General features: G+C 40.0%; 1 protein-coding gene across 1 annotated transcript in view; it reads right to left on the reverse strand.

Annotated features, from left to right (window-relative positions):
• LOC124555234 (cell cycle checkpoint protein RAD17) overlaps positions 1–26,985 on the reverse strand; it is a 125,189-nt gene that overhangs the window by 83,143 nt on the left and 15,061 nt on the right. Inside the window, exons 2-3 of the mRNA XM_047129093.1 lie at positions 17,272–17,338; positions 7,126–7,419 (exon numbers count right to left, since the gene is read on the reverse strand). Of these exons, the coding sequence (XP_046985049.1) occupies positions 7,126–7,419; positions 17,272–17,289 (312 nt within the window). The 5' untranslated portion in view covers positions 17,290–17,338. The remainder of the gene's footprint in view (positions 1–7,125; positions 7,420–17,271; positions 17,339–26,985) is intronic.

Consider the following 26,985-nt stretch of genomic DNA (forward strand, 5'->3'; position numbering starts at 1 on the left):
AATCAGCTTGATCAATGAGCATCTGCACAAAATAAACTTGCTGCAAAAAGTTAACAACATAAAAGTGACCACAGAAAGACCTTAGGAAAAAGCTTTATTTAATAAGTATGACATATTGTATAAAAGAAGCATGTCTGAAAAATTCTGCAGTCAATAACTACACTGCTAGCCATTAAAACTGCAACTCCAGGGAAGAGAGAAAACATACAGAAATTTTATTTATTGTGTGTATTCAGTATAGTAAAAAGAATACACTATTAAATTTGTAGGTGATTTGGGGATATACATGGTGCACACTTTGGTACACAGAGCTGTCACCTCTCTAACAAACAAACTGTTCTAACCCAGCTGGGCATGAAGTCGAAATGATCTGAGATGACAGATACGGGTACATGATGCTGCTTCAACACTATGTAAGAGTTCATCACTCATAGCAGTCAGAGAGTGGTGGCATGTCAGTCTCCTGGCAACCCAAAACTAGAAGTTTCCAATGAGTGGGAGGTCTGCAGAACATGCAGGGCAGGGCAAGAGTTGAATACACTCAGTATCGAGGTAGGTCAGGACAGTGTGGACAATATTCTGTCCAAATTATCAGCTATGTGAACTGTGTTGTGTCCAAATGGCACTCCATACTATCACTCTGGGTGCTGGGTCCATATGATGATAAAAACAATGGGGCAGTGTTTGTTTTCCTCTGAGACTCCACACACAAATTCGACCACTGTAATGCTGTAAGCACAACCAGAACTAGTCTGAAAGGATTACATAGTGGCACTTCTGTGTTCAGCTTTGTCCTTGGACAAAGTACTGTCTGTGCACTTCTCTCTGCTACCACATCAAGGGAAGGCGCAACAGTGATCGTATTGCTAACAGTCCATGGTGCTTCAGATAACACACTGTCCACGTGGATAAGTGTCTTGCTGCAAACAAGTTCATTCTGTGACTCAAGGTATGTGATATGACTGAACAATCCTGCACAGCTGAGTGTCCTCTCAGAGGACAGTCTCATGGTGCTACTGTGATCCTGCATGGTATCAAGAATGAAACTTTGGAGCCCACCAAACCTGTATATGTACGGCATTCACAAGACCCCATCAACCTGAGAAGCAACATTGCAAACTGCAGTCTTGAAAGGCCACAATCTTGCTACTACTGAATTCCGACATGTATTTGAAGACGTTTCTCAAACAAGACATACCACAATCTTTTAACAAATGAACAACAATGAAGTGTGATTTCTGAATGATAAACTAGCTAAGTCTTCTTTCCTTATATACATAATATTGATGGCATTTCTCCGGCCTACACTGTACAGTTATGTTCAAATGCAAATCATTTGCATCCTAATCCATACAGTCCATTTGGTCATCTAGGGGCTGGACCATCAAGGTATATAAATAAATCTGCTTTGTAAATATCCTCACATTTAGTACACTTCATGCCAATTTGATGATTGCTGTATGCCATCTTCATGGTGTTACTATTTTAATGGCCAGTAGTATACATTTATCATTGCATAGCATAGCACGGTATTGGCACTGACCACGAACTTCACCTAGTTTGCTTTCACAATACATAAAACATACGTAATACATTGTCCATAACTAAAAAAACACTCATTACAATTTGATTACATATTTGGTAATCTCTAATTGGAAACAGCAACAATGGTTAAATATCTAGAAGGATACATCTTGAGTAATGACACACAAAACCAGTTTTCAGAAAGACAGAACCCATACAGGTTCATTGGCAGAAGGAACTATAATTTACCCATAAAGCAAGTGGCCTATAAAATCTTCATAAGGCATTTTCTAGTAGTGCTTATAAGTCTGGGTTAATTTAAAAGTTACACTAATGGAGGACATACATCTCATAAAGATGAGCAGTTTGTTTGGGCATGAAGTCATTTAGTAAGTTGATGAACCGCAAAGATGGCGGCCAAGTTGAAAGTGTACAATGTGCCTCCACAAAAAAATGTAAATTTTGGTAGTAAAAGGAAAACGTGTGCAAGTTGTAAGACTGAAATACAGAAGCTTAACGAACGGATATCCCGTCTACAGTTTACAATAGACGCTCAAAAGGTGGAAATAAGTAAACTACAATCTGAAAAACGTGAGACGCAAATGAAGAAAGAAGACTCGGTCTCGGGAAAATGGAAGAGAATGACTCAAGGAAGTTGTACTCAGAAGGTAAAAGACGTGAAAGACAGTGAAAATTTAGTGCAAAAAAACTCTTTTCAAGTGCTTTCTGCCGTGGATTTAGTGAACACGTCGGAAAGGGTTGAAAAGTTGGAAAACAAAGTAGGCAAACCGTTGCTAGTTGTAAGTAGGTCAAACAGTGAAAACACTGCGTCAGGAGATATTCTAAAAACTCCAAAAATAAGTGCGCACACCTACACTACCACAGACTTCAATGCAACAAAGGAAACTACGTTAAAAAATGTATCTCCAGCGAAACTGCAAACTGAAGAACATTTATGTGCGGAAAAAAAACAACACTAGTCAGGTGAGAAGAAGAATCTTAAATCCTCCAGTTACAAAAAGTGTGAAACACAAAACAATCTGTGTGTTAGGTGATAGTCACGGCCATGAAATTTCCGTAATGTTGATGAGAACATGTAGTTTCAAGGCATCTGGTTTCATAAAGCCAAGGGCTCCACTGAGTGAAATAACGGACCTAACAACATCAACTGACGTAGCTAGTTTGAATAAAGACGATTTCGCCGTGTTAATAGGAGGATCAAACAACGTCTATAGAAACGAGACACACAAGGTGATTACAGAAATGAGGAAATGTTTAAATAATTTAACCCACACAAATGTACTCATTGTGAACATCCCGCATCGTCATGATTTACCACCCTGGTCGTGTGTGAACCGTGAAATTAATGTTGCAAACGAGTGTATCACTGAAATATGCACTAACTTTAAGAATGTCGATATTGTAGACATAAACAGATTGGAGCGAAGGTTCCATACAGTCCATGGACTTCATTTAAATACGCCAGGAAAGAAATTACTAGCTGAAAAAGTATGTACTCGCATTTCAAAGAAGGGAGAAGAAAAAAGTGTAAGTGACAGAAAAACGGAGATTAAGAAGTGCTTTAGATGAGTTCCAAGCTGTGCCATCGGCCAGACGCAAATTACCAAGTGGTTTACACCGATTAGGCAAGAAACAATCAATCAAGTCGTAAGCCACACGAAAATTACGAAATGGTTTAAACCGAAGAGGACAGATGTGGATGAAGCAAAACTTATACAAGCTCCAGAAGCTAACTCACCTGCTGATTGCCACCAGCGAACAGACCCCACACACAAGAAAGATACAGAAAATTTTTTAGGGTAAGTGCTGTATTAGAAATGCCATTAGATAAAGAATCAGAAACCGTTTCAACTAAAGTTACTAAGTACCCAGATTTTGCTATACTACACCATAATGTTCAGCCACTCACAAATAAAATTTCCATGTTGCAAGCACTACTCCAGTATGCACTGCACATAGACGTAATTTGCATTACTGAACATTGGCTACGAAATGACAAAGTAAAATTAACCTCAATCTCAGGATATACATTAGCAAGTAATTTTAGCCGAGAGTTTTCCAAACATGGTGGCTTGCTATCTTTGTGAAAGAACAAGTAAAGTTCTGTGATGTCAGTAAAAGTTATATTGACTCAATTGAAAAAGACTTTGAACTTTCCATTACCAAACTGCCAGAGCTTAATTTCATAGTTATTAACATATATAGAGCACCAAGTGGAAACCTGTCAGTCTTCATGAATAAACTAGAGGTTCTGCTGAACAGGATCAGTACACTAAATATGAAGATAGTGCTTTGTGGGGATTTCAATGTTGATTTTTTAAAAGACAGCAGCAGCAGAGATGCTTTGATAAATATGACCAACACATTCAATATGATCCCCACAATACACTGTCCAACAAGATTAACAGAATGCACAAATTCCATTATTGACCAAATATTCATCTCAGAAACAACTTACAGATTCACAAGCAGAGTACTGAGCATGGGTTATAATGATCATGAGAAACAGCTGCTGTGTATAGAAATGCCAACAAGTAGTAGCAGTTCCGGAAAAGTAGTTGAAAAAAGAACCTTTTCTGAGGATAACATTAGAATTTTTAATCTATTACTGGCGAAGGAAAACTGAGAAAGCATCGCCACTCAGAACAATGTTGATAGCATGTACATGAGTTTTCAGAGCATCTTTCTTCACTATTTTAATGTAGCATTTCCAAAAGTAGTAAAAACAGTAAAACCTAACAATAATAAGCAATGGGTAACTGAAGGCATAAACATTTCCAGTGAGAGAAACAGATTTCTGCAGTACTCTTGTAAGAAATATAGAGTAACCCAAGAATTCACAGATTATTCAAAAGCCTACAAAAGAATCTATGGTAGAGTAGTCAAAGAGGCAAAAATTATGTGGAATGACATTTTGATAAGAAACTCATCTAACAAAATGAGATCCACGTGGAGAGTTATAAAGAAAGAAACTTGTAGTTCAGTGCCAAAGAAAAATAATATATCATTAACACTAGAAGGCTCAAAAGTCACAGACCCAAATTCAGTTGTGGAGAAATTCAATGAATACTTCACCTCACTAGCTGAAGACCTCATTCAAGTACACTGTCAAGGACCAGTCCCAAGTTTCTCCAGCAAGTCAGTGATCTCAACTGCTTCAATGTATGTGTATGAAACAAACCCCAATGAAATTATAAGTAAAATTAAATCATTAAGCTATAAAATGTCAAGTGGTCTTGATGAAGTACCTGATTTCATATTAAAAGCATGCGCTCACCACATAGCAAACCCCCCGGTAAAAAATTTTCAACCTCTCTTTAAAAACTGGTGTATTCCCAGATATTTTTAAAATAGCAAAAGTTTCACCACTGCTAAAAAAAGGTTCTTCTGAAAAAATATCAAACTACCGACCCGTGTCACTGTTAAGTTCCTTCTCAAAAATTCTAGAAAAACTCTTCTATGACAGGCTTTTAAGTTTCATACATAAATATGCACCTCTTACAGTACAACAACATGGTTTTAGAAAGTCTAAATCTACACAGCAGCAATTTTCGAATTCTTAGACTGCATTTTAAAATCCCTTGATCAACATAAATTAGCTGCAGGTATTTTTCTAGATCTATCAAAAGCCATCGACATCCTGGACCATAACATTCTGCTCGAAAAATTAGAAAGACAAGGAGTAAGAGGTGTAGCACATAGCTGGTTGTGTTCATACCTAAAAAACTGCAGGCAGAAAGTATCACTTCAGTATGAATTCAACAAAATGAATAAAACAAGAAACAACTCCTTTCTTTCTAGGGAATTACCAATAAAATATGGTGTACCACAGGGCTCAATCTTAGGTCCACCACTCTTTTTGATTTATGTGGACGACTTAGTTGAATATATGAGTCCACACAAAAACTATCCTGTTTGCCGATGACACCAGCATATTGCTCACTGGATCCAGTCCAGAAACTTTGCGGTCCACAGCAGAAAGTTCTATGAAAATACTTTCTGAGTGGTTCACAAAAAACAAACTCATTATAAATACTGAAAAAACTGTGTGTGTGTTGATTTTCATTTCATTCCTCCAACTAATCAAATGTCTATTCAAGCCCGATTAAAAAATGATCCCCTAGAAAATGTGTCACAAAATTCTTGGGTCTTTGGATTCAGCAAGACTTAAAATGGGACACACATATGAATAACTTGTGTAGAAAACTATCATCTATGTGCTATGACCTAAGAATTTTAAAGGCTACAACAAGCAAAACAACAGTACTGCAGGCATACTATGCACAGTTCCACTCACTAATCCGATATGGAATCATTTTCTGGGGATACTCAACTTACAGTGTAAAGGTTTTTAGAATGCAAAAAAGAGCTTTAAGAATAATTTGTGGTCTTAAAAATCCCATTTTTCTGAGCTTGGTGTTCTAAATGTTCCAAGTTTATTCATTTATGAAACTATCTTGTTCACTAGGGACTATCTCCTGAAAACAGGCAAACTGCTACAGAACAAAAGTGTACACAACTATAGTACCAGAAGGGAATCAAATATACATCAAAAATATCACAGAACAACCACCTATCAGAGGAGCATAGTTAACATTGGTGTAATGCTACACAATAAGACACCAGAGGAAATAAAAAATACTACTCATCCAATATTTAAAGCTAAACTAAAGGCATTTCTAATAAAGCACTGTTTCTATTCTGTCAGAGAATTTCTGAATACGTAACAAAATTAATTGTAGTAGGTACCTAATTTTAATTGCTAATACTATGTATTATTGTAACTTATCTTTGACCTGTCCAATATCAATTGTACAATTTGTGCTATATGATAAAACTGGATCAATAAAAAATCAAATCAAATCAAATTGAATATTAACAAACTCCAGATGGATGGAAGACAGTGAAAGAGAAACTGGCAGAATAATATAATGTGTGTTATACATAAATGAAAGCGGTATGGACATGAGAAATGCTCTATTATGTGAGGTGAGCCATATATAGTCCAAGGAGTAAAAAACCACCATCACCACCACCTCAATAAAAACTTATTATCATATCAGTTTAACCTAAATTGAACATCTGATGGCACTAAAGACCTTTTTGTATTAGTTTTCATGTCTATGGAAGCACATAAAATCCAAAGGAATCAATAGGGACTGTGTCTTCTTCAGTTTAGCAAAGTATCCAAAATTGGGTGCCAACAACTGTAAACATAGAAGTTAGAAATACTGTGGAACTGTGAAACTGAACAGACAAAAGGTTATCAGGTTACCCAAACATTGAATGATATGGCACTATTATGAAAGTTACAGTTTTACATATGAAAGCCAAACTTTGGAAAAATTATATATCTTGATGGCAAACAGTAACTGCAGACAGAAATGAGTGCCACAATATTTCCCCGAACATAAAACAAGGCAATACAGTAACAAAGTCGTTTCAGCAAAACAATGATAAGTGATACAATGCAATGTGAAAAGGCATCATGTAAGTACGCAAACAGAAAATCATTTAATGAAGTGTACATACATACCTATCATCCAACAATTCTCACACTTTATTTATTAATAACATTACCTTGGATGATATTTCTATTGCATAAAACCATTGTTGGAGAGGTTCCAATCTTTTCTTTGATAATGCTAAATCTTTCTCGCATACAGGATCAAAGCTTTTTTCAACTGTGACAAACTCAGTTTTCTTATTTCGAAGTGGCAGTTTTTGGGTTGAATTTCTACTATTCCCAGTCTGCTCAGATAACTTTAACTGTTCTGCTGGATTATTCTTGCTGTAACTTGATTGTTCATCAGTCTTTTTCGTCGGGTGTGTGTCTACACAATCTTCAGAAAATGCGGATGTGGCCCATCTCACCTGAAAGATAAGGTTCACTCACAAAAAAATCAATATTCACTACAATTCTGTAACTGAAAATAAATCTGAAAGAGAATGAGAATCACTTAAACTTAATATTCTGGAAGCTTTTCATGAGTGTGTTATCTGTTCTATAGATTAGTGGTTTGTCTTCCTTACAAATTTAACTGTCCTTGCCTGTCATATTTATTAACAAATCAAGTAATGCTCAGGTATTAGATAATGAGGCATTTACCAGCAACATCTAATCACCATATCGCAGGATACAGGAAACTTACAAATGATAATTTTAGTGTATTTCATAGTGTTCACATTAGCATAAAATTGAAAACTTCCATAGAGTGTAAGTAAACAGTTTCACAATTTATAAAAACTACGAACTTTCGTTTTGCTTCCAGTACGCTACTGTAGTTGTGGACAAGGGTCCACTGGTGAGGACACTACAGGATCTGCTCATTGGCAGAAAAGTGTTTCTAGATTTTACAGTAAGGACAGTTATCAGAGCCATATATTCCATTAATTTAACTTTTTCACTTCTTCCTTTCTTTCTTAAATTAGTATTACCTGACACCTAACTGAAGATTCATTAAAAGCAAAGACAGATTTGATGAGAAAAAGTAGAGAATAAACTGTGGCACTCAATGAATAAAACCATCATGAGACTCGTATAGACTTATTCCTGCACATCACAAAAAACCTAGAGTCAGGTGATCAGACTGGAATTTGAGCCGGCGGATATCAACCACAGTGGCAGCACTGTACTGTTACCTCAACTGATGACATTTGTAGAAGCGAATCTGTATAAATGAACTGGGAGAGAGTGGGGCAGGAGAAAGGGGGGGGAGGGTTTGGTCATAAGGAAAACCAATTCTGCGTCAAAATTTCACTCTTATCACTGAAATACCAACCATTTACACGTTATTACTAGGATTTATTTGGAATCTGAAACATGGCTATTTAAAATAAGTACTGAAGGTTCTAGGTAAAACATAATTACTACAAAATAAAATTCTCTTTTTCCTATGTTTCATAAACTTCTGTAGAAAACAACATAGGTTTCAAGTTCTAAGTCATTTTGTGGAGGTTATTGGTAAAGGTGGGAATTTTTCAAGCCTGAAACAAATAGTCAAGTTTTAATGACTCATGAAGCATCTCAAGAGAAAGTGAATACTGATGGGCTATCTTGAGTGAATATGCAAAACACATCATATTTACTGTTAGAAAACTGCTCTTTCAAAGCTCATCATTATGGTTGTTTTAATCAATCACAGTTTCCATTGCTCCACTATGACAAGCATGAAACAGGTGCTTTGACTTCACATTTACATTAATATGAACACAGCTGCTTACTCATAGAAAATAATGGCATGTAGCAGAGCACCCTTTAGATTATCCTCAGAAAGAAAAATGTATTATTTTCCAAGGAACAAAGTTATGAAACTCCTCTATTGCTCTATTGACTTAGTCTATGGTCCATTATTATTTTATTTATGAACTTTAGATTTGTAAGGAAAGCTATTTAGTCAGAAGAGTTTTTTTTTTTTTGGTGTGGTGCAGTGTGTGTGTGTGTGGGGGGGGGAATGGGGAACTGATTAGCAAAATGGTGTAATTTACAGTACCAATTCATCCTATTCACATTAGTCTAATGACACAGCTCAAATGAAATGATGTATTTTCCTCTTGCCTTATGTAGTGTTTCTGCAGTAAACAGAAAGCCAAACACACATTCAGGACCAACATACACCCAACTGGACATGATATCTGAGCCTGCTGCCACAGAGTAACTTGTAACACACAAATGATCACTACCTCAACCATTTAGAAGGTATGGCCATCTGTTGGACGCTGGACACTGGATTTTTCAGCCATTTTTTCCTGTTCATAGATACCGATGTCTTCATGTAAAAGTTGCAGGCAATGTGCTCAAAGTATTCTTTCAGTCATGGGACACCAACCATCTAGTGCACTACATCCCATGGGAATTCATGTGCGGTGCGCAGTGCCAAGCACAGCATCTTGTTCTGGGCTCACTGGAGCTTCTTAATGTGAGTTTAACCTTCATTATCCCAGACCACCACTGCATACTCTAGCATGGAGCACAGCAGACTTGTACAAAGTACTGGCAAGGTGCAATGGTAGGGTATAACTGTTGTTCATCACCAGGTACAAGGCAATGAGGAATTTGATACCTTTATGGTGCAAGTCTGTGATGTGCTGGTGCCACATCAGATGTTTGTCAAGCGTGACACCAGGAAAACGCGGTGTGTCGCTCTAAGGAACAGTGTTGCTCCTCATGTAGACTGGCACCACGTTCAGGGGCATAGAACAATGCGTGATTGTCAGGCACTACACTACAACTTGACAACACTGAGCCTAAGCTGCTGCTTGACAATCCAGACAGTAATGTAATCACAGGCATGTTGGGAGGTGACACTGCATATGGTGTGAAGACATTCTGAGCAAGAACACTGTGTCACCAGCATACAGTGCGAGCTGTATGCAATCAGCTTCTGCCATGTATAGGGTCTCGAAGGACCAAGCTTTGAGATACACCTGCATAGACACATCATGCTGCGGAGACTAAGCCGTGGGCCCACACATGGGTTGTCCAGTTGGCCATGTAGCTTTGGAAGAGGTGGACATGTGGCACTGACACCCTCTGCACAAGGAGTTTGTAAAGGAGGGCACTGGGGCAACATGCTGTTGAATGCCTTGGAGGTGTCCAAGAACTCTGCTCCAAAATATTTATATTCCAGAGCATCAAGGGCCTCTAAGGAGTTGTTGCTCAGTTGAATGTTCTCTTGGTTTTAAGATCTCTCCTTTAATATGTTGCAATAGTCTACATAAGTGAATCCTGTGCAAGATTTTCGAGGGGACTGGGAGGAAGCTGATGGGCCAGTAACTACCAATCACCTGGAAGTTACTGCCCAGATTAGGAACTACCATTATCGCAGCATGTTTCTTGGCAGCTGTAAGTGAGCAGTACGTAAAATCTGGTTAAAGACAGACACCAGGTGTATGGCAGCAATCTACCAGAGCTGCATAAGGAGAAGGTGACTCCATCAGGTCCACAAACCTTCCTGGCCTGGCAAAGAGAATCTTCATCCTCATCTGGTGTTACCAGTTGATTCTTGTGTCCATCTTCCCTATCAACAAGAGATTAGTTGTTACTGTATGGATGAGTTCAAGGTCCACAGAAGCTTCAGCTGGGTTGAAATTAACAGCAAAGCTGTCTGGCAACACAGTCACCTTTTCATCAGACATACTTCTGATAGAGTGACCATTCCGAAGTATTGGAATCCATTAAGAATGCAGCAGGAACATCTTCATAGTTCGCCAAGCAGATTCATTGCCTTACACAAAGCATGCCAAATTTGTTGGCCCATTCTCAGTTGCAGTACTCTTTCACTGTAGCTTTAATATCACGGTGGAATCTGTTGAAGAGTCATTTGATGTGTGGCTGCCTAGTGCACTGTCACTCGCCAAAGACACAGTACTTTTTCATGATAGCAGTGAAGTTGTGCAGCAGTTTGTTGTACGAGTAGTTGCATTTGCATTGTGTGCTGGTGTAAAAGAGTGGCACTACCTGATCAGCTTGTAACATTGTTGCGATGAAATGTTGCAAGGATCTCCTCAGCGACTGCATCCTCACAAACTGCAGCTCTTGTCACTTCTGCAGCTGTGGTTTGGAAGAGGTAGTTGGAACCTCTATACCTGTTTCCACAACTGTGTGGCCATGCAGTGACAGAATCAGAGCCAAACACCACACACAGGTGATCTGAGGACTGCATTTCCCATGGATGCAGAGATCTGTTTTCCAGTGCCCCTCATGATGACTAGGTCCAGCATGTAGGGCTGGCCTCTGTTGTAGAAGTAGGTAGTAGGCTTGTATGGCCCCACAGTGATGGCATCATGGTGCTCAACAACACTACCAGGTGGCATCCACTGGCACTGGTGTTTAGGGACTTTTACATAGCCCATTTCTCACTGAAATCTCTTGCCCATTGCTACAGTGCAACAGGAGAGTTGTAACGTCAGCAGGATAAAGGGTTCTTCTGTGCAACATTTACACCACAATGGAAAAAATGCATACCATTGATGTGGCCAACAACTGTAATTGCCTCCAGGGTTGTTAAGGCATGTGCAGTAATTTGATAGTGGTGATGGAATGGTATATGTCGACTGCCATGACACCACCCATTAGTCTAACCATTCGATAGCATGTGTAATTTGGTGCACACACAGAGACACTTGGTTTAAGGCGAGTTTCACACACCAGGCAGATGCCAAATGATTCATCTTAGAGAAACTGGAGGATTCACCAGCTTCACTGTGGAGACCATTGGTGTTCCACAGAATCACAGTAAGTCCATTAATGTGTGACATACTGGGAAGCAGAAGGCATAGTGGTGGATGCTGGTGGAGCCCTCTGAACTGCAACACATATCTGCTACGGGAAGGGGTCTACCAAGTAGAAGACATTGGAGTAAAGTTTTTCCAGTTGTTACAACAGCCTGGTGAGTTGAGCAATGTGGTGTGGTGCATCTATGCGGGAGGCACACTGTCCAGTGTGTCTCGGCAGTTGAGGCAACATGCAGTTTCGGATACTTGCTACATTTGCTTCTGATGGCAGAGACTTTTCAGTAAGTGTTCTGCCTGGGGTTTGCTTCTATGTACATACATGGTAGTGCTCCCATAGATAGATGTCTTGGGTGTTTGCTCAGACACCATGTTGCAGCAGGCATAGCCAGTGATGATGCAGTAATTGAAGTGGTCTGCATTTCACTGCTCATCCCTTGAGTGACAGTTGCAGACTCGGGCTCTGTCATTTGGGATTGCATCCCTCCAGAAGAGACACAGGCAGCATAGAAGACATCAAGGCACCTTGTGGCTCTTTTTCATTGTTGTTCAGTAGCTGGACGCAGCAGCATTGCAGTATTTGCTGGTGGGTTTTTCACGAGTCTGAGTCAGCCCTCTTTGGTAAGGTGGTTTTCAGCACATTTAATGCAGACAGCTGGCACAGAGTAGTTTCTGGCGATGTGGTTGAGGCACTGGCAACGAAAACACCTTACAGGCCCTCTCCTGGCCCTCTGGTGATTTTCACTGCAGCAAGTCTCATAAGTTGGTAGATGTTCCTGTTCTCCATTGTGTTCATGGCAATGACCAGTGTAAGTGGTGTATACTGGCTGGTGTGGGGTGATTTCATGCACTCCATGGCCCGGGTGGGAAAATCCATATTCTCAAGCTGTTCTTTTATGTAGTCAAGGGGGATGATGAACAGCAGTCTCTTTATTACTACCTTCAAATGCTTCTCCTGTTGTGAGGCACTTGTGTAAAAAGACAACTTAAGTACTGATGCCTCTTTTATCACCTTCCTGGAGTCAGCTTCAGCCTTAACGTTGATTTTTTTTTCCCCCTGCCTTGCTCACTGAACTCTTCTACACATTGGTGTCTGAATAGTCAGTAGAGTGTTTGATTATCACCTTTTTACTTGTTAGAGTTTCTCCCAACATATATAGTGTTTAAACATCTTGCAGGAATGCAGTCGGGAGCCGTCATCGACAACTGTTAATTAATGTTGTGTGCTAGAGAGAGAGAGAGAGAGAGAGAGAGAGAGAGAGAGAGAGAGTTTTCTTAATTTCTCTGCACGCTGAGGTTTTAGATTGCCTTGCACATCACTTAATTTTTGCAGTTTTGCCTTGAAAATGACAGGGTGTGCACCTGTCAAAATATTTGCTATTGCTGATGACCTCAGCTGGCTGCATTCCCGTAGGTTATTTGATCTCTGTACTTCATCACCATGGGCAGTGGAATATGTTGTCTTTTGGGTGCTGCTAGCATATCTTAATCATCATGCAATGCCAGCAAGTGGAGTAAACATGTTACTAGCACGCATGCTCATGAGCAGTGAGCATGACAACTGCGCAGCCAGAACTGTGTATCTTTCTGTTGGCGGTGGCAGATTATGGTGAGCTTTTGTTGGTGCCAGATGGGTCGGGCTTCAAGGTGCAATTTCTTAAGAGAGCAGTTTTCTCCCCCCCCCCCCCCTCCCCCCCCCCTCAATCCTCTGCCCATGTTAACCCTTTTGCAAGATCCAGTCCCCCATTCAATCAGCTCTTGTGGGAAAAGTGTCTACTATAACTGCATGCAGAAGTAGAGCTTTGCTGCAATTGTGCCCTGTGCCAGACTGCACGTATACTGTGAGATGTGGCAGCCATCATTCCAGGTACATCAGTGAAGTAACGTGTGTGTGATTCTTCTTGTGACATTTCATTGTCAGAATATGTAGCAGCACACGTCTCTTGGAGCAATTGACTGTGGGCTTCTGCATCTAAAACTACAGTCATAAAATTTGCATTCTTCTCTTTATCAATCACAGCTGGTGTGAGTTGACCTCTCATTTTCCTAGTCCAATTGCATAATTGTCTTAAGTGGAGCAGCCAATGAGGCTCTTTGGCAGGATAGGCCCCAGTGGACAGTGATTGGGTGACTCCAAGGTTGCCTGGACATTTGCCTCAGCTACGCACAGTCTTCCTCAGCACTACTAGCTCAAATAATGTTGATGATGACAACTATGACATGTAAACATAATGTACAAAGTATGCTTACCTTCAAGAGTATTTTGTGGCTTGCATTATGAGAAAATAACTGAGTAGTTGAATTTCCTTAGGTAATGTCCCCTCATTTGGCATGCCTAGCTACAGTACACTGTTACTTCCTTGTCATTTCCTGTACCATTTGTGTCTCATGAGCCAGATTTGGAGGCACTTTTCTTCTCTTTAGAACATTTGCATATAGCCTTGTATTTTTGTATACCCAAACTCTATCCTGATACATAAATTTTACAAAATTTCAAAATATCAGGCACCAAATACATTTGTAAATTTTCTCTAGTTTTTCATGCTTCATTCCGTGATATGAAGCAAAAATGTTGTTAGTATTCATTTTCTTACACTCATTTTGAATTGTTAAACTACTCATCATAGTACAATGCTAATACTTTACAGATAAGAGGTGCTGCCAATTAAGCGTTCCTTGTGTAGTGCATAAGTGACCCAGTTTGCTATTTAGTACAGGTAGGCAGCACTTTAAAGATGTTATTATCATAATCTATTCTAAGAATGCAAATCGGGTAATATTTTCTGTATGAAAGCATGTCCCTTGCAAACAAAGGGAATATCAATAAGATCTATTCTGTGACATTACTTGACAAAGGTTTACAAAAAACATACAGGAGGATAAATGTAATTTTTATGCACAATAGAACCAGAGAAGGCAGAACAGTACACTTGGTGTTTCGAAAAGATTCATCCAATTTCACAAGACTATCTTCCACATGAATGAAGAGAAACTTGTAAATATTAACTTACACATTGAATCTAGAAGTTTACCTTGGCATAATTTGTGAAGTTACCGGTTCATGTGGGGCGGGAGGGGGGTGCAATTCACCAGTGCAACTATATCCCTACCTTAATCATTCATTGTCCAAAGTGTGCCAACACTAAATGGCAATAAAACAGCATCAAATTGCATTTTCGGATGAATTTTTCAACAGGGACAGACCACCACCAAACTGGCAACAGCATTTCATAATAATGAGTTGCTTCAAAGATGAATTGGATATAAGGAGCATATGGATTTCACATTGTATCATTGGCCTTTCAGGTCACCTGATCTCAGGTATGTGACCCCATTTTGTGGAGGCTTGTGAAATACTCCATCTATGTGGCTCCCCCTCCAACAATTTTGTTGAACTGCAACATGGCCTAGCATACTCACTCCCAAAAGAATTGGACGAGTTTGTCTATCATTTGGGTGTTTGTCATGTGAGTGGTGGAGGGTATCTCGAACACTCCTAAAACATAAATGAAAACTTGTATCCTAAACTTAACTGTAAAAAGTACCCTACAGATGTAGGTGCATGCGTGTAAAAAAATATACGCTTGTTAAATCAGATTAATTATTTTGAAACACCCTATGTTAAGCTGTTAATTCTGTTCTGCTGCAGCGTACTTCCAATATGTGTTTAAAAAAAAAAATTGAACTTTCATGAAATCCGCCCCATGATAACCTCATTCAACCATACCTAATGTTCGTCAGAGCACAATAATTTTGCAACTTTGTACGAGAGCAACAATTTGCTAATATAATGCACATAAATATTAATCAGTCTATTCAGTAGCCAAGACTGCCTGAAAGATATAGCAGCAAGCTGATAAGATGTGGGAAATTTCTCTACATTTTTGTACATTACCCAAAAATGCTACACTAGTGTATCATAACCACAAAGATAGTATAGCACACAATTATCATAAGGAGAAATAGCATCTATAACCTTCAGCGATGATTAAATTTAAACAAATTGTGATTCAACACATTTACATTGTCTGTTAATTGTCACTGATGACAACATAGTTACGAATCTGTCATTTTTTAGTCTATTGTACAGCACACATTTTTATAAAACATTTTGAAGAATCTGTTTTAGATACATTTTATATGAAGATAAACTATTTTATCATCCTGCTGACAGCACATTTGTTGCTCAGCAACAAGACCGGTAAATACAAGAAAAACTATCTAATCTCCAATCAGGAAAACATTTTTGCTCACATGGGTTTCACTATAATGGAGCAAAGAAATGCAGCTTCTTAAACTTATCTGGCATTCAGCCAGCCAAATTACCTTAGCAAAAACACATGAACCAGGTATGTTTACACAAACCAGCACATAATTGCTCATGAGCAACAAGTACAGATACACACCTTGGCACATGTTGGTGGAATGCCCTTCAGATACCACAAACAAACATCAGGAGCTGTGTAATCCAAGAAATGTCTTAAGGAAATATGAATCACAAGTATTTTTTGTCAAAATATTCATTCACTGGCAACATCTCTCACTTCACAGAGAGACAAATGGAGTCTGCCTCCATTAATAATCATATAATGTAAATACAAAAAGAATAACATTGTGCTCTGTACTAATGATGTAAACAAAATCGTGTTAATCCAAAGACTGTTAGGTCACAGACAAGCAGTGCAATCTGTAGAAATAAGTCCTGTCAAAATGCTTTTAAACACTTCGAATGGTGGAAGAAAACACTGCCTACTTGGTGACTGACAGAGGTCATCATCAGTTTCATAATAACCAATAAGAAAGTCCTACAAAATTATGGTAACACCAGCAACAAGACAACCACTTAAATGATACTAGAAGGAAAGATTTCCAGTAATAATCTATTTACTGTTGCACATTATAGCACTTTGCATTTTTGACCATTAGATCTCACATTTCATTTGGCAAGAATTTGCCAATGCTGTAAACTAAATAGTGGTAATGTTGGCGTAGCAATTACATGGGCAAGCAAGACACCACTTGTTGGTGAGGTTAGTTAAACATCTCCTCACATTGGACAACTGTACTCTACGTGGTAATTTGATCATGTCTAAAAATATAACAGTAGCCTACATCAAGACTTTCATACTATCAGTAATGACTTGAGATATCTTTGTTTTCACTTCAGAGGTAATTATACTGAATATGGTCTATACAAATGAGACTGAATTATATTCTTGGAGTACAGTCTGGCATTTATGCAGTAAGTGAGCCATGTGAGGACATGATCAGTTAGTACAATAACACTGACTTATTTCTGTTGTGATCATCATTAAGAGTCATAAATCTGTTCATTTTAGTTTCTATGGAATATTTAACACAACCAACAATAAATAAAAACAGAATTTCAGTAACAGTGAAGAAGCTACATAACCATTCTTTTATTTTTATTGTGTTTTGTACTCAAAACTGTTCAATACACCTCACTGTCACTGTTGAATTATTCCACTGTACCTTTCGTTTGTCGCACATGTTTAAAAGGATGGTCCCATTATGAATATTCCATGAATGCACAAAACACCTGAAAGAAATAAATGCAATTAGAACAGCAGAAATCAAAGTCACAATCTATACATTTCACTTATAGGTCTATTTGTTTTACTCATATGGGAGGGAGAGTAAACCACATACACCAAAAATATCCAGTCACAACAAAAAAGGAGAGATTACAGAATATAGAAGCACGTATCAGTAGACTACATAACCATATTCTCAACAGTCGTAGCGCAAAATGACGAAGATTATGCAGTAACATTTTGGGGTTGTAGCTCGTCATTGTTTATTTGTGAGCACTGTACTCCAACTGAGCACATGCCACTTCTCAGCAGGTGAGTTGGTGAAGATTGAAATGGGCTTTCCAGGTTGCACTATTGATTGGTTTGGAATGAAAACAACTAAACTGCAAGATCATCAGTCCCTCCATCCGGTAAGTGGCAAACCCGTCAAAGCAAGGAAGCAAAAGGCAAATCCTGTAAATCCCAAGTGTAACTAACACAATAAAAAAAAAAAAAACAGAGATAAAAGCCCAGAAAAAAGAATAGCACCGACAAGTAATCAAAAGATCAGTCAATACAAGGCATTAAAACAAAGAAATGAAAAAGAACACAGAGAATAAAAAGGTGGGAAGGGTAGAGGCCATGCTGGGCTACCGAGCAAGGGTCAACTTGGGACCCCGGGGGAGGGGGGGGGGGGGGTGAGGAGGAGGAGGTGGAGGAGGAGGAGGAGGAGGAGGAGGAGGAGGAGGGGGGGAAAAGAGGGGTGGCTCACCAACCCCTCAGTCAGTCAATGAGGCCAAATAGCCCTACCTTACAGGGTTCAATAGAAACCACGTTCACGAGCAAAACATAGCACCAGATCAGCCACTTTGGCATTGTTTGCTAGCACCGGAGGTAGCGTGTCAGGAAGATTAAGATGCTGCCTCTAAGCAGTCAAATTAGGGCAGTCCATGAGTAACTGGGCCACCGTAAGGTGGGCTCTGCATCAGCAGTGAGAGGGATCTTCACATCAGAGAACGTAACCCTGAGTCAGCCAAGTGTGGCCAGTGCACAGTTGACAGAGGATGGTGGGTTCCCTCTGAGAATCATGCAGTGAAGACTGTCACATGCTTGCTGTCAGTTTGTTTTGGGAGATCAGGGCACACCATTCTGAGTTCCAGACTTCCAGCAATCGATGGCGTCCAAATGACAGAAGGTCCAGATCTGGGACTCCTCTTCCAGAATTGGCATCCTCATGGTCAGCTTGGCCAATCGATCAGCTCATTCATTTCCTGAAATCCCAACATGACCAGAGGTCCAAATGAAAATTACTGGCTGTCCAATTTGATGGAGGTCGGTGATCCTGGATAGCCATAACCAGTGGATGAGGACAGTAGCACTGGTCTATAGCCTCAAGGCTTCTAAGGGAATCACTGCAGATTAAGATACTATTGCCAGTGCAAGAACGAACATGGCAAAAGTTAAGTTTAATGGCCATCAATACAGCTGTTAAGGCACTGCAGCTGTTTGACAAGGAGTGGAGTTCACTGCACCGTGCATGTGTGTATGCAAAGCCTGTTTGTCCAATGACTGTTAGCCATCAGTGGATAACACTTCTAAACCCTAATACTTCTCAAGGATAGCCAAGAACAGGTGGTGAAAAATTGTGGGGTCAACGAAATCTTTTGTATCAAAGGGTACTTCGAGACAAATCCGAGGTCAAGACACAAGCCATGAGGGCAGATGCGATGTCTCCCTGACCAGATGCGATAGTGGAGCAAGTTGCAGTTCCAAACAGACACTGGAGGCATGCAGCAATTGTAAACCCAGTTCTGTGTCACGGTTGTGGGAGGTGGAGCTCCATCCCACGGAAAAGGACACAGTAGTTGGGACGTTCAGGGAAGCTACAAATGTGTATAGCATAATTCAGCAGCCTGCCTGTAGGTAATTGCAGGATTCCAGCCTTGACTAGCAGGCTCTTCATAGGACTAGTTCAGAAGAGTCCTGTCCAAGTCGTACTGAACAATGATGAATGAGATTACCTATCCACAATGCTAAGGGTGACGCTGAACCATATGCAAAAGTCTCATAATCAAGATGGGACAGAATCAGGGCTTCATAGAGCCTCAAAATGGTAGAGCAATATGCACCCAAGCTAGTGTTACTGAGGCAGTGAAGGGTACTGAGGTGTCACCAGCACTTTCACTTAAGTTAGCGAAGGTGAGGAAGCCATGTCAGCCAGGAACCAAAGACCAGTCCCAAAAAGCAGTGTCTCAACTACAAAAATTAATTGATTGTCCAGACAAAGCTCTGCATGTGTGTGGGCAGTACGATGGCAACAGAAGTGCATGACACGAGTCTTGAGGGTGAAAACTGAAAGTCACGGGTGAGAGCCCGTGACAGCACATTTCATACGGTACCCAGTAGATGACACTCAGCAAAAAATTGTTGTCATATAAGGACAACAATACCAAACAACACTGTCAACAGAGAAGGCAACAATGTTGCAGATTGTGTCATTTTCAAGGGATTAATATGCTCATACTTTTTTCTGGCCTCTGGATATGTGAGCTTGTCAAGGGTCTTACAGTCCTGGATTTTCTTCTAATGCTTAAAATTGGACCAATCTTGTGGGCAGGGAGAGTAGAACTCGCTGCAGTTTACACAGCTGGGGGGAGGGGCACACAGAATGTTCGCATGCAGCAAACATCCACATTCCCTACACAAAGGGGTAGCGGTGCAACAGGAAGACATATTTCTGAACTTCATACACCTGAAATAATCTCACACAAGGAACATAGGGTTTCATGTCACTCCGGTAGACCATCACCTTGACCTCATCAGGCAACGTATCACCCTTGACAGCTACGATGAAGACCCCGGTAGTACCTCTATTTTCCCTTGGTCCCCTATGGACACGATGGATGGAGTGCACCCTCTGTTGCTCTAAGTTGGCCTGCAGCTCATTGTCAGATTGCAAAAGAAGATCATGGAGAAAGATGACACCCTGGACCATATTGAGACTCTTGTGGGGAGTGACAGTCATGGTAATGTCAGCCAACTTTTCACAAGAGAGAAGCACCTGTGACTGGGCAGGAGATAATGTTTTAATCAGGAGAGAACTGCTCTTCAGCTTCGAGATGGCTTCAACTTCCTCGTATTTGTCTTCAATGTATTCCATGAAAAATACAGGTTTTGTGGCCCAAATGGTATCCCCATTGGTCCTGTATTGGGGGAGGATTTTATTACTTGTCATCTAGTCTTGTGTTCCTCCCACGGCGTGGCCAGGGAAGGGAAAACAAGGGGATCATACTTTGTTGCATCATATGAGGCCTTTTCATTTGAAGAAACTGCTGGGCCATGTGACTACCAGTGAGAGAAAGTTTAAGTCGCTTTGTATGTGAACTATCCACCATGGTGCCACTCACTTCGAATGGGGACTCTCCCCACAGGTGCCAACCAGCCACAGCAATGGGTACCTGGCCATTGCCAGGAGTCCCCGTGCCCCAGTCACGATGGGCACATACACCATGGCAAACATGGGGAGTGTGCAGTGCCAGGGTGGAAGGGCACAGAGGCGTAGCATATACAACAGTGGAAGAGCTTGCCTGCATGACACGCATTTCTGTAAAATTTTGAAAAGATGGCAGGCTAAAACCAGTAATGGGGGCCATATAGTCATTAATGGAAGATGAAGATAATGATTGGAGTGAAACTAGAAATCAAGACCAAAATTGTGAACCAAGTCCAGGCACGGTCTGCACCAAAAGGGCCATCCTACAAAAAGTCAAAGAAGGTAAAAGAAAGTCGAAGCATGGGTTTGCAGCACAAAAAGAGGAAGTAGTGTTGCAAAGGCTGGGGCCCCGTAGTAGCCAAGCACATACTCACTGAAGAATGGTGAGGCCCCTGGGGGAATGTTGGACTATTAATTAGCACACCATGCTGCACATGTCATCATCATAATAACAAGACTAACCACACCACCAAGTGGCTTGGGCAGCTCCATATATATTCCATGAAGTTTTGGGATTGCAGCGGGATGATATCAACTTCTTGCAACGGCATTTCGGCTGACAACCATTCAGTCATCTTCAGGTGAGTATTTCGCAATGGAGATTGCTAGTTCTCATCGCTAACTCTTTTCCAAAATCAGGTGCAGAAATTCATGTACGAAGGCAGCTGCTGAACAAGTGAATTCTGGCAAGTTTCATGTCCTCTTCGAATATATCTTCATCTATAGTGCACAGGCACATGTGTAATGGTGATACTACATGCGCGCTCTCCGTCAACATGTGGGTTCACAGAGCTAAAATTCAGATGGCAAATTAATAAAAGTAACTATCCTTCTATGTGCCATTAATCATAAAATATTTTCTTTCTGAAGGACTCACCAGGTTCCATGCCTTATCCAGTTGAAAGCCACCATCATGATTAATCGGATCTTCCAACAAACGTATTTCCTCCTACTCCTCCGACTTAACAATTGAACCCCAGAAGGATAGCATCGTGGCCAAGATTTCTCTGGCTGAATAACCCATGGAATGTCCCATGGAAATACGATACTCAGTTATGGCTGACTTACTGGGCTGCAAAAGGCGAGTTTGGCGATCATGTTCAATAAATGTAGGCTTTGTCACTTGGCAAGGTATTGAGTAGAATCCATCATTCCACAAACCAGATCATCCTTTGCCAAACTGAGAAGAGCTCAAGTATTTGTAGGTGGGCAGAAGATTACTTTGACATGATATTTCCTTACGATTCTGCCTGATTTAGATGAAATACTGGAGGGATATGGGAGGAAACCCCTGGGCTTGAACTGCTCCTTCTTCCCTTGATCTTGATTTTGAATTATCAGATTTCTTCATCCTTAAAAGCTGTGTTGGTCTGGTTTGTAGCATATCCATTATTTTTTAACAAAGAGTGTAGGTGTGCCAGCTCCTTTTTTATTTTTCTTTCTTTTTTTATTTACACATCAAGTTCTGTAGGACCAAATTGAGGAGCAAATCCCTGAGGTTATGGAATGTGTCAGTACATGAAATTACAACATAAAAGTAATAACAGATAAAAAATAAATGTTAATGAACCCGAAAAAAGTCACTCCATAAGTTTAAGTAAATACAGTCAACAATACAGTAAGAATCAGCTTAATTTTTCAAGGAACTCATCAACAGAATAGAAGAAGTGACCCGCGAAGAAACTATTCAGTTTCAATTTGAAAGTGCTTGGATTACTGCTAAGATAGCCTTTGCTAGGCTGCCTCCATCAGACAAAACGTGGCCCAGCGCACCAACATTCAAAGGATACCTATAGTTTGTGACAAGTGGTGGTGACAAGATGCCTGCAAATACATGTCTGTACGTGTGGACCTATGGTAAACAGAATGCCCCAATGATCCATCCACTTTCCGACTGACCAAGACATCCAGAAATGGCAGGCAGTCCTCGTGGACTGAATTCAGGTGCTACAGAAAGCTTGACATTTCTTCTTCACCATGGGACCTTACTACAAAATTATCATCTAAATATTGCCAGAAGACTTTTAGTTTTAAGTTATATCAAATCTAGCCCCTCTCCTCAAAGTTTTCCACAAAAATGTTTGCTACTAGAGTGGTGAGAGGACTGCCCATGGAAACAACAGCAATTTGTGCAAAACACTCACTGATAAATACAAAGTAGGCTGAAGAAAGGGCATGATGAAATAGTGCTGTTATATCAGCTTTGAATTTACTGCTGATGAGTTACAATGACACCATGTGAGGGGCCCTAGTGAAGAGAGACGACATCTTAGCTAACTAATAAGTCAGACTCAGTGAGTTGAAGTTACTTCAGTCTGTTAATAAAGTGACTGGAGTTTTGAACACTTCACCACATGAAGTATCAGTAAACATACAAAATGTCTAAGTCATAACTCAGAGACCCTATATTGCTCACAGCAGAATGTAATTGAAGATCTTTGTGAATCTTTGGAAGCCCATACAACCTTAGTGGAACAGAGCTATGAGGTCTCAATCTTTTTGCAACTTCTTCTGGAAGGGACGAAGAATTCAACAATGACAACGTTATACATTCTACACTCCCTTAGGGTCTTTATCAATCTTCTGGTACATTGGTTCACTCAACGAGCTATACATCTTCTGGTCACAGATCTCACAGAGCAACAGCACAGTGGTGTTTCCCTTATCTGTTGGAAGGAGCACCGTGTCAGGATCTTCTCGTAGCTTGTGTAGCATGGCCCTTTGCATGGAGGATTGTTACTCTTCTGAGGTAGAGCTCTCATATCATGGCTAATAAGGTTATCCACAATGCGTACCCCTACTGAGTCTTTAATAATGAAGACCCAAAATAGGAAGTCCCAAAATAATGGTTATGTGGCAAAAATTGTTTTATCTCATGTTTCATTGAATGTACAGTTGATGTAGTGCTTGGCAAAAGCAGAGTTAATAGGTTGCAAAAGGCAAGTGCAACATTTGTGTTCAGTTCAACACACTTGCATGACACATGTAGTCAGTCCTCTATAAGGCACACAAGTATGGCAAGGCATTTTATTAACTCCGATCTTTCACAGCAATAAGCAATCCTTCATCGGTTTGATTTCTGTATCCAAAATTCACTCAATTTATGGAATAACAAACAGAGTTACTCATTCAATGTTACATAGTTTAGAACATTAAACAGATTTAGAATGATAATACTGACAAGGTTCCTTTTATGAAAAGCCACACCCTGTATTAGGTAAACATCCCCCTTCCCACTTCCTCCAACTGTCTGAACAGAAAGCAGCAACGAAAAGCCCAAAACATCATGTGACAGACTGTCTTTAAAATTCATAGAACATATTTACACAGGAAATATATTTCTTTGTAATACATACATAAAATGCAAGAATAACAATGACAGAATAATTGCCACACATCTATAGTTCCCTGCAAGGCACCAGGCAATGAACAGAGTGTCATTTGTGTTTTTCTTGGTTAACTAATGAATATTATAAAGGGAAATTAAAAACTGAACTTCACTGTGTTAACCTCCACATTCTTGTTGAAAATTATCTCACTGAAGATTTCTGACTTAAAATCTAATGAATATTTGAGAGAGGAAAGATTATAGGAAGATGGCGAAGCATCTAGTTAACCTCCACATTCTTGTTGAAAATTATCTAACTGAAGATTTCTGACTTAAAATCTAATGAATATTTGAGAGAGGAAAGATTATATGAAGATGGCGAAGCATCGAAAGTCACCATCTGTGGAGCCCAATTCACCCTTTTCCTCTCTACAGTACCAGAAGTCTGATGAAACTCGAAATACATGCCTGTAAGATGTTTTCCAAGTAGTAAAGATTGCTATAAAATTGCCTAACGTGAGATGAGTTATGAAGTGTTAAAATCTGCAGAACCCATATTGTAAACAAGTAAAGAGATCCCTGAAATTTGAGATTGATACTAGGCAGTCACTGAGCATGCACAGTGAGGTTTTTCTTTATGTATGTAGTAAGTGAAACACTATAAAAACTACTGAAGTGCGGAGTATTTCAGTGCCTAGAAAAAGGAATAAAACATGGCAGGGGAATTGACATAATGAGTTGGTGAGAATATCTCAGCCATTAGGCATACTAACTAGAAAAACATGCACTGTGTGTCAGAAATAAGCATGTACCAAGAAACACAGTGCTGATGAAGGAAAATTTGAGAAGTATAGATGTTGTTAACAAATATGGCACCTACATCCCCTTAACTGTCTTCACATTGAGACCAGCTTATTGACACACAACATATCTACACATGCAACAGCAAAGAATTTAAATTTACTCTGTTCAGAAATGGATATGTAGAAGAATTCCCCACCTCAAGAATTTCAGTTCATAAAAGTGTCTTCTTAACCCTAGTATACCCAAGCCTTTTTTTCTAACTTGGATGCCTAAAGGGGGGGGGGGGGGGTTCGGCGAGCCCACAGGTATTAAATAAGTTTACTGAAGAAAAATTACAACTTTCAAAATGGTTTATGTATTTTAACCAAGGCATCGGTTTATAAATGTTGTTAATTGTTATAAATATTGGATTGAGTGAATAAAAAATTGACATATTACAATACAAAATACAGATGTGTTCATATACAATAGACTACTCTGAGTCCTCAACTTCAAGGCAAGAGACACACCTCACAATTTTTTCTGATTGTGTGTTACACACATGTTTATGACACTGTCCACAATACTGTCTTGGTTTACTTAGATTGTTGTACTTCTGCTTCTTTGTTTTAGCTTCTCTTGCTCAAATATGGCACTGACCTTTCCCTGCAGGAGGCTGACGTGCTTCTGTTGTCACTTCTTTGATTTTCTTTTGTAGAATATTCGCCACTGATTGAACAATTTGGTTAGGTAGCACTCTTGCATTGACACTTCTTTCTTCTACCTGCAATTTCACTAGTTCCATCCCAGCTTGCAGAAGATAAAGTTTTCGTTTGTTGTGTTTCTTTTCATTCCATCTTGGATGTTGCTGGATGAATATGGTGGTTGCGTTGATGGCACAAACGTCGATGAGAGAGTAAAATACAGATAGAGGCCATCTCTTTGTGCCCCTCTTACAGGTGTACATATGCGCCACTTGATCAATGGTATCAATTCCACCTTTAGTGGAATTATAATACGCATTTATCTCGGTTTTATTCTTCTCTCCTCCAACAGTGCCTTTATCTTGGTGCATTGTTGACATCACCACTAAGTTTTTACTTGGTTTAGTTTTTGCTATGTAGAACACCAAAGTTACTGGAGGCCTACCTGTTGAGGGGTCTGTGAACAAGAATATTGATGAACATAGCTCTTGATTTGACATGTTCTTCATTATGTCTGGAATATGCTTCCTGTTTGACTGGAGAGTTCCTACTGTAGTAACTTTGTAGTCTTGGTATAACTCTTCCACCAAATCCACCGATGTGTAGTATCGGCCTGTAGTAATATTTCGACCAGTATTTTTCACAGGTGCTACCAGACGTTTGACGGCAGCTGCTGAACCCCGTTCTTCTTTTGACAAATTCTGAAAATTACCTGCATTGGGTTCTATATTCAAGACGCACCTGTCAGCTGTATCACACATCATGAGTATAAGGATGCCATACTTGCCCGGTTTATCCTTCATAAATACTTTGCAGGGGCAGTGCCCTCTAAACAAGCTGAGCATCTCATCAATGGTGAGGTGGACCCCTGGTTTATATGGTAGTGGAAACCTATCATTCAATTTGTTGAAAACATCACAGATTGCTGTGAACTTGTCTGCTTCCCTTCTTAGCTGGCGGGTACTTTTGTCATCAAACCTTATGATTGCAGTAAGTTCCTTGAAACGTTCTCTTGCCATAATACCCTTGTAAACTGGCTGACCCACTAGGTCTGACCAAAGATTGTGTACACTGACAGAATTGTCCTTATTTGCCCCCATAAGTATCAGGATTCCCATAAAGGCATACAAAAAAATGGCTCTGAGCACTATGGGACTCAACTGCTGAGGTCATTAGTCCCCTAGAACTTAGAACTAGTTAAACCTAACTAACCTAAGGACATCACAAACAGCCATGCCCGAGGCAGGATTCGAACCTGCGACCGTAGCGGTCTTGCGGTTCCAGACTGCAGCGCCTTTAACCGCACGGCCACTTCGGCCGGCATAAAGGCATACAATTCTTTCTCATTAGTCAAAGTAACATTTC

Source organism: Schistocerca americana, chromosome X, assembly GCF_021461395.2.
Source record: "Schistocerca americana isolate TAMUIC-IGC-003095 chromosome X, iqSchAmer2.1, whole genome shotgun sequence".
Taxonomy (NCBI): domain Eukaryota; kingdom Metazoa; phylum Arthropoda; class Insecta; order Orthoptera; family Acrididae; genus Schistocerca; species Schistocerca americana.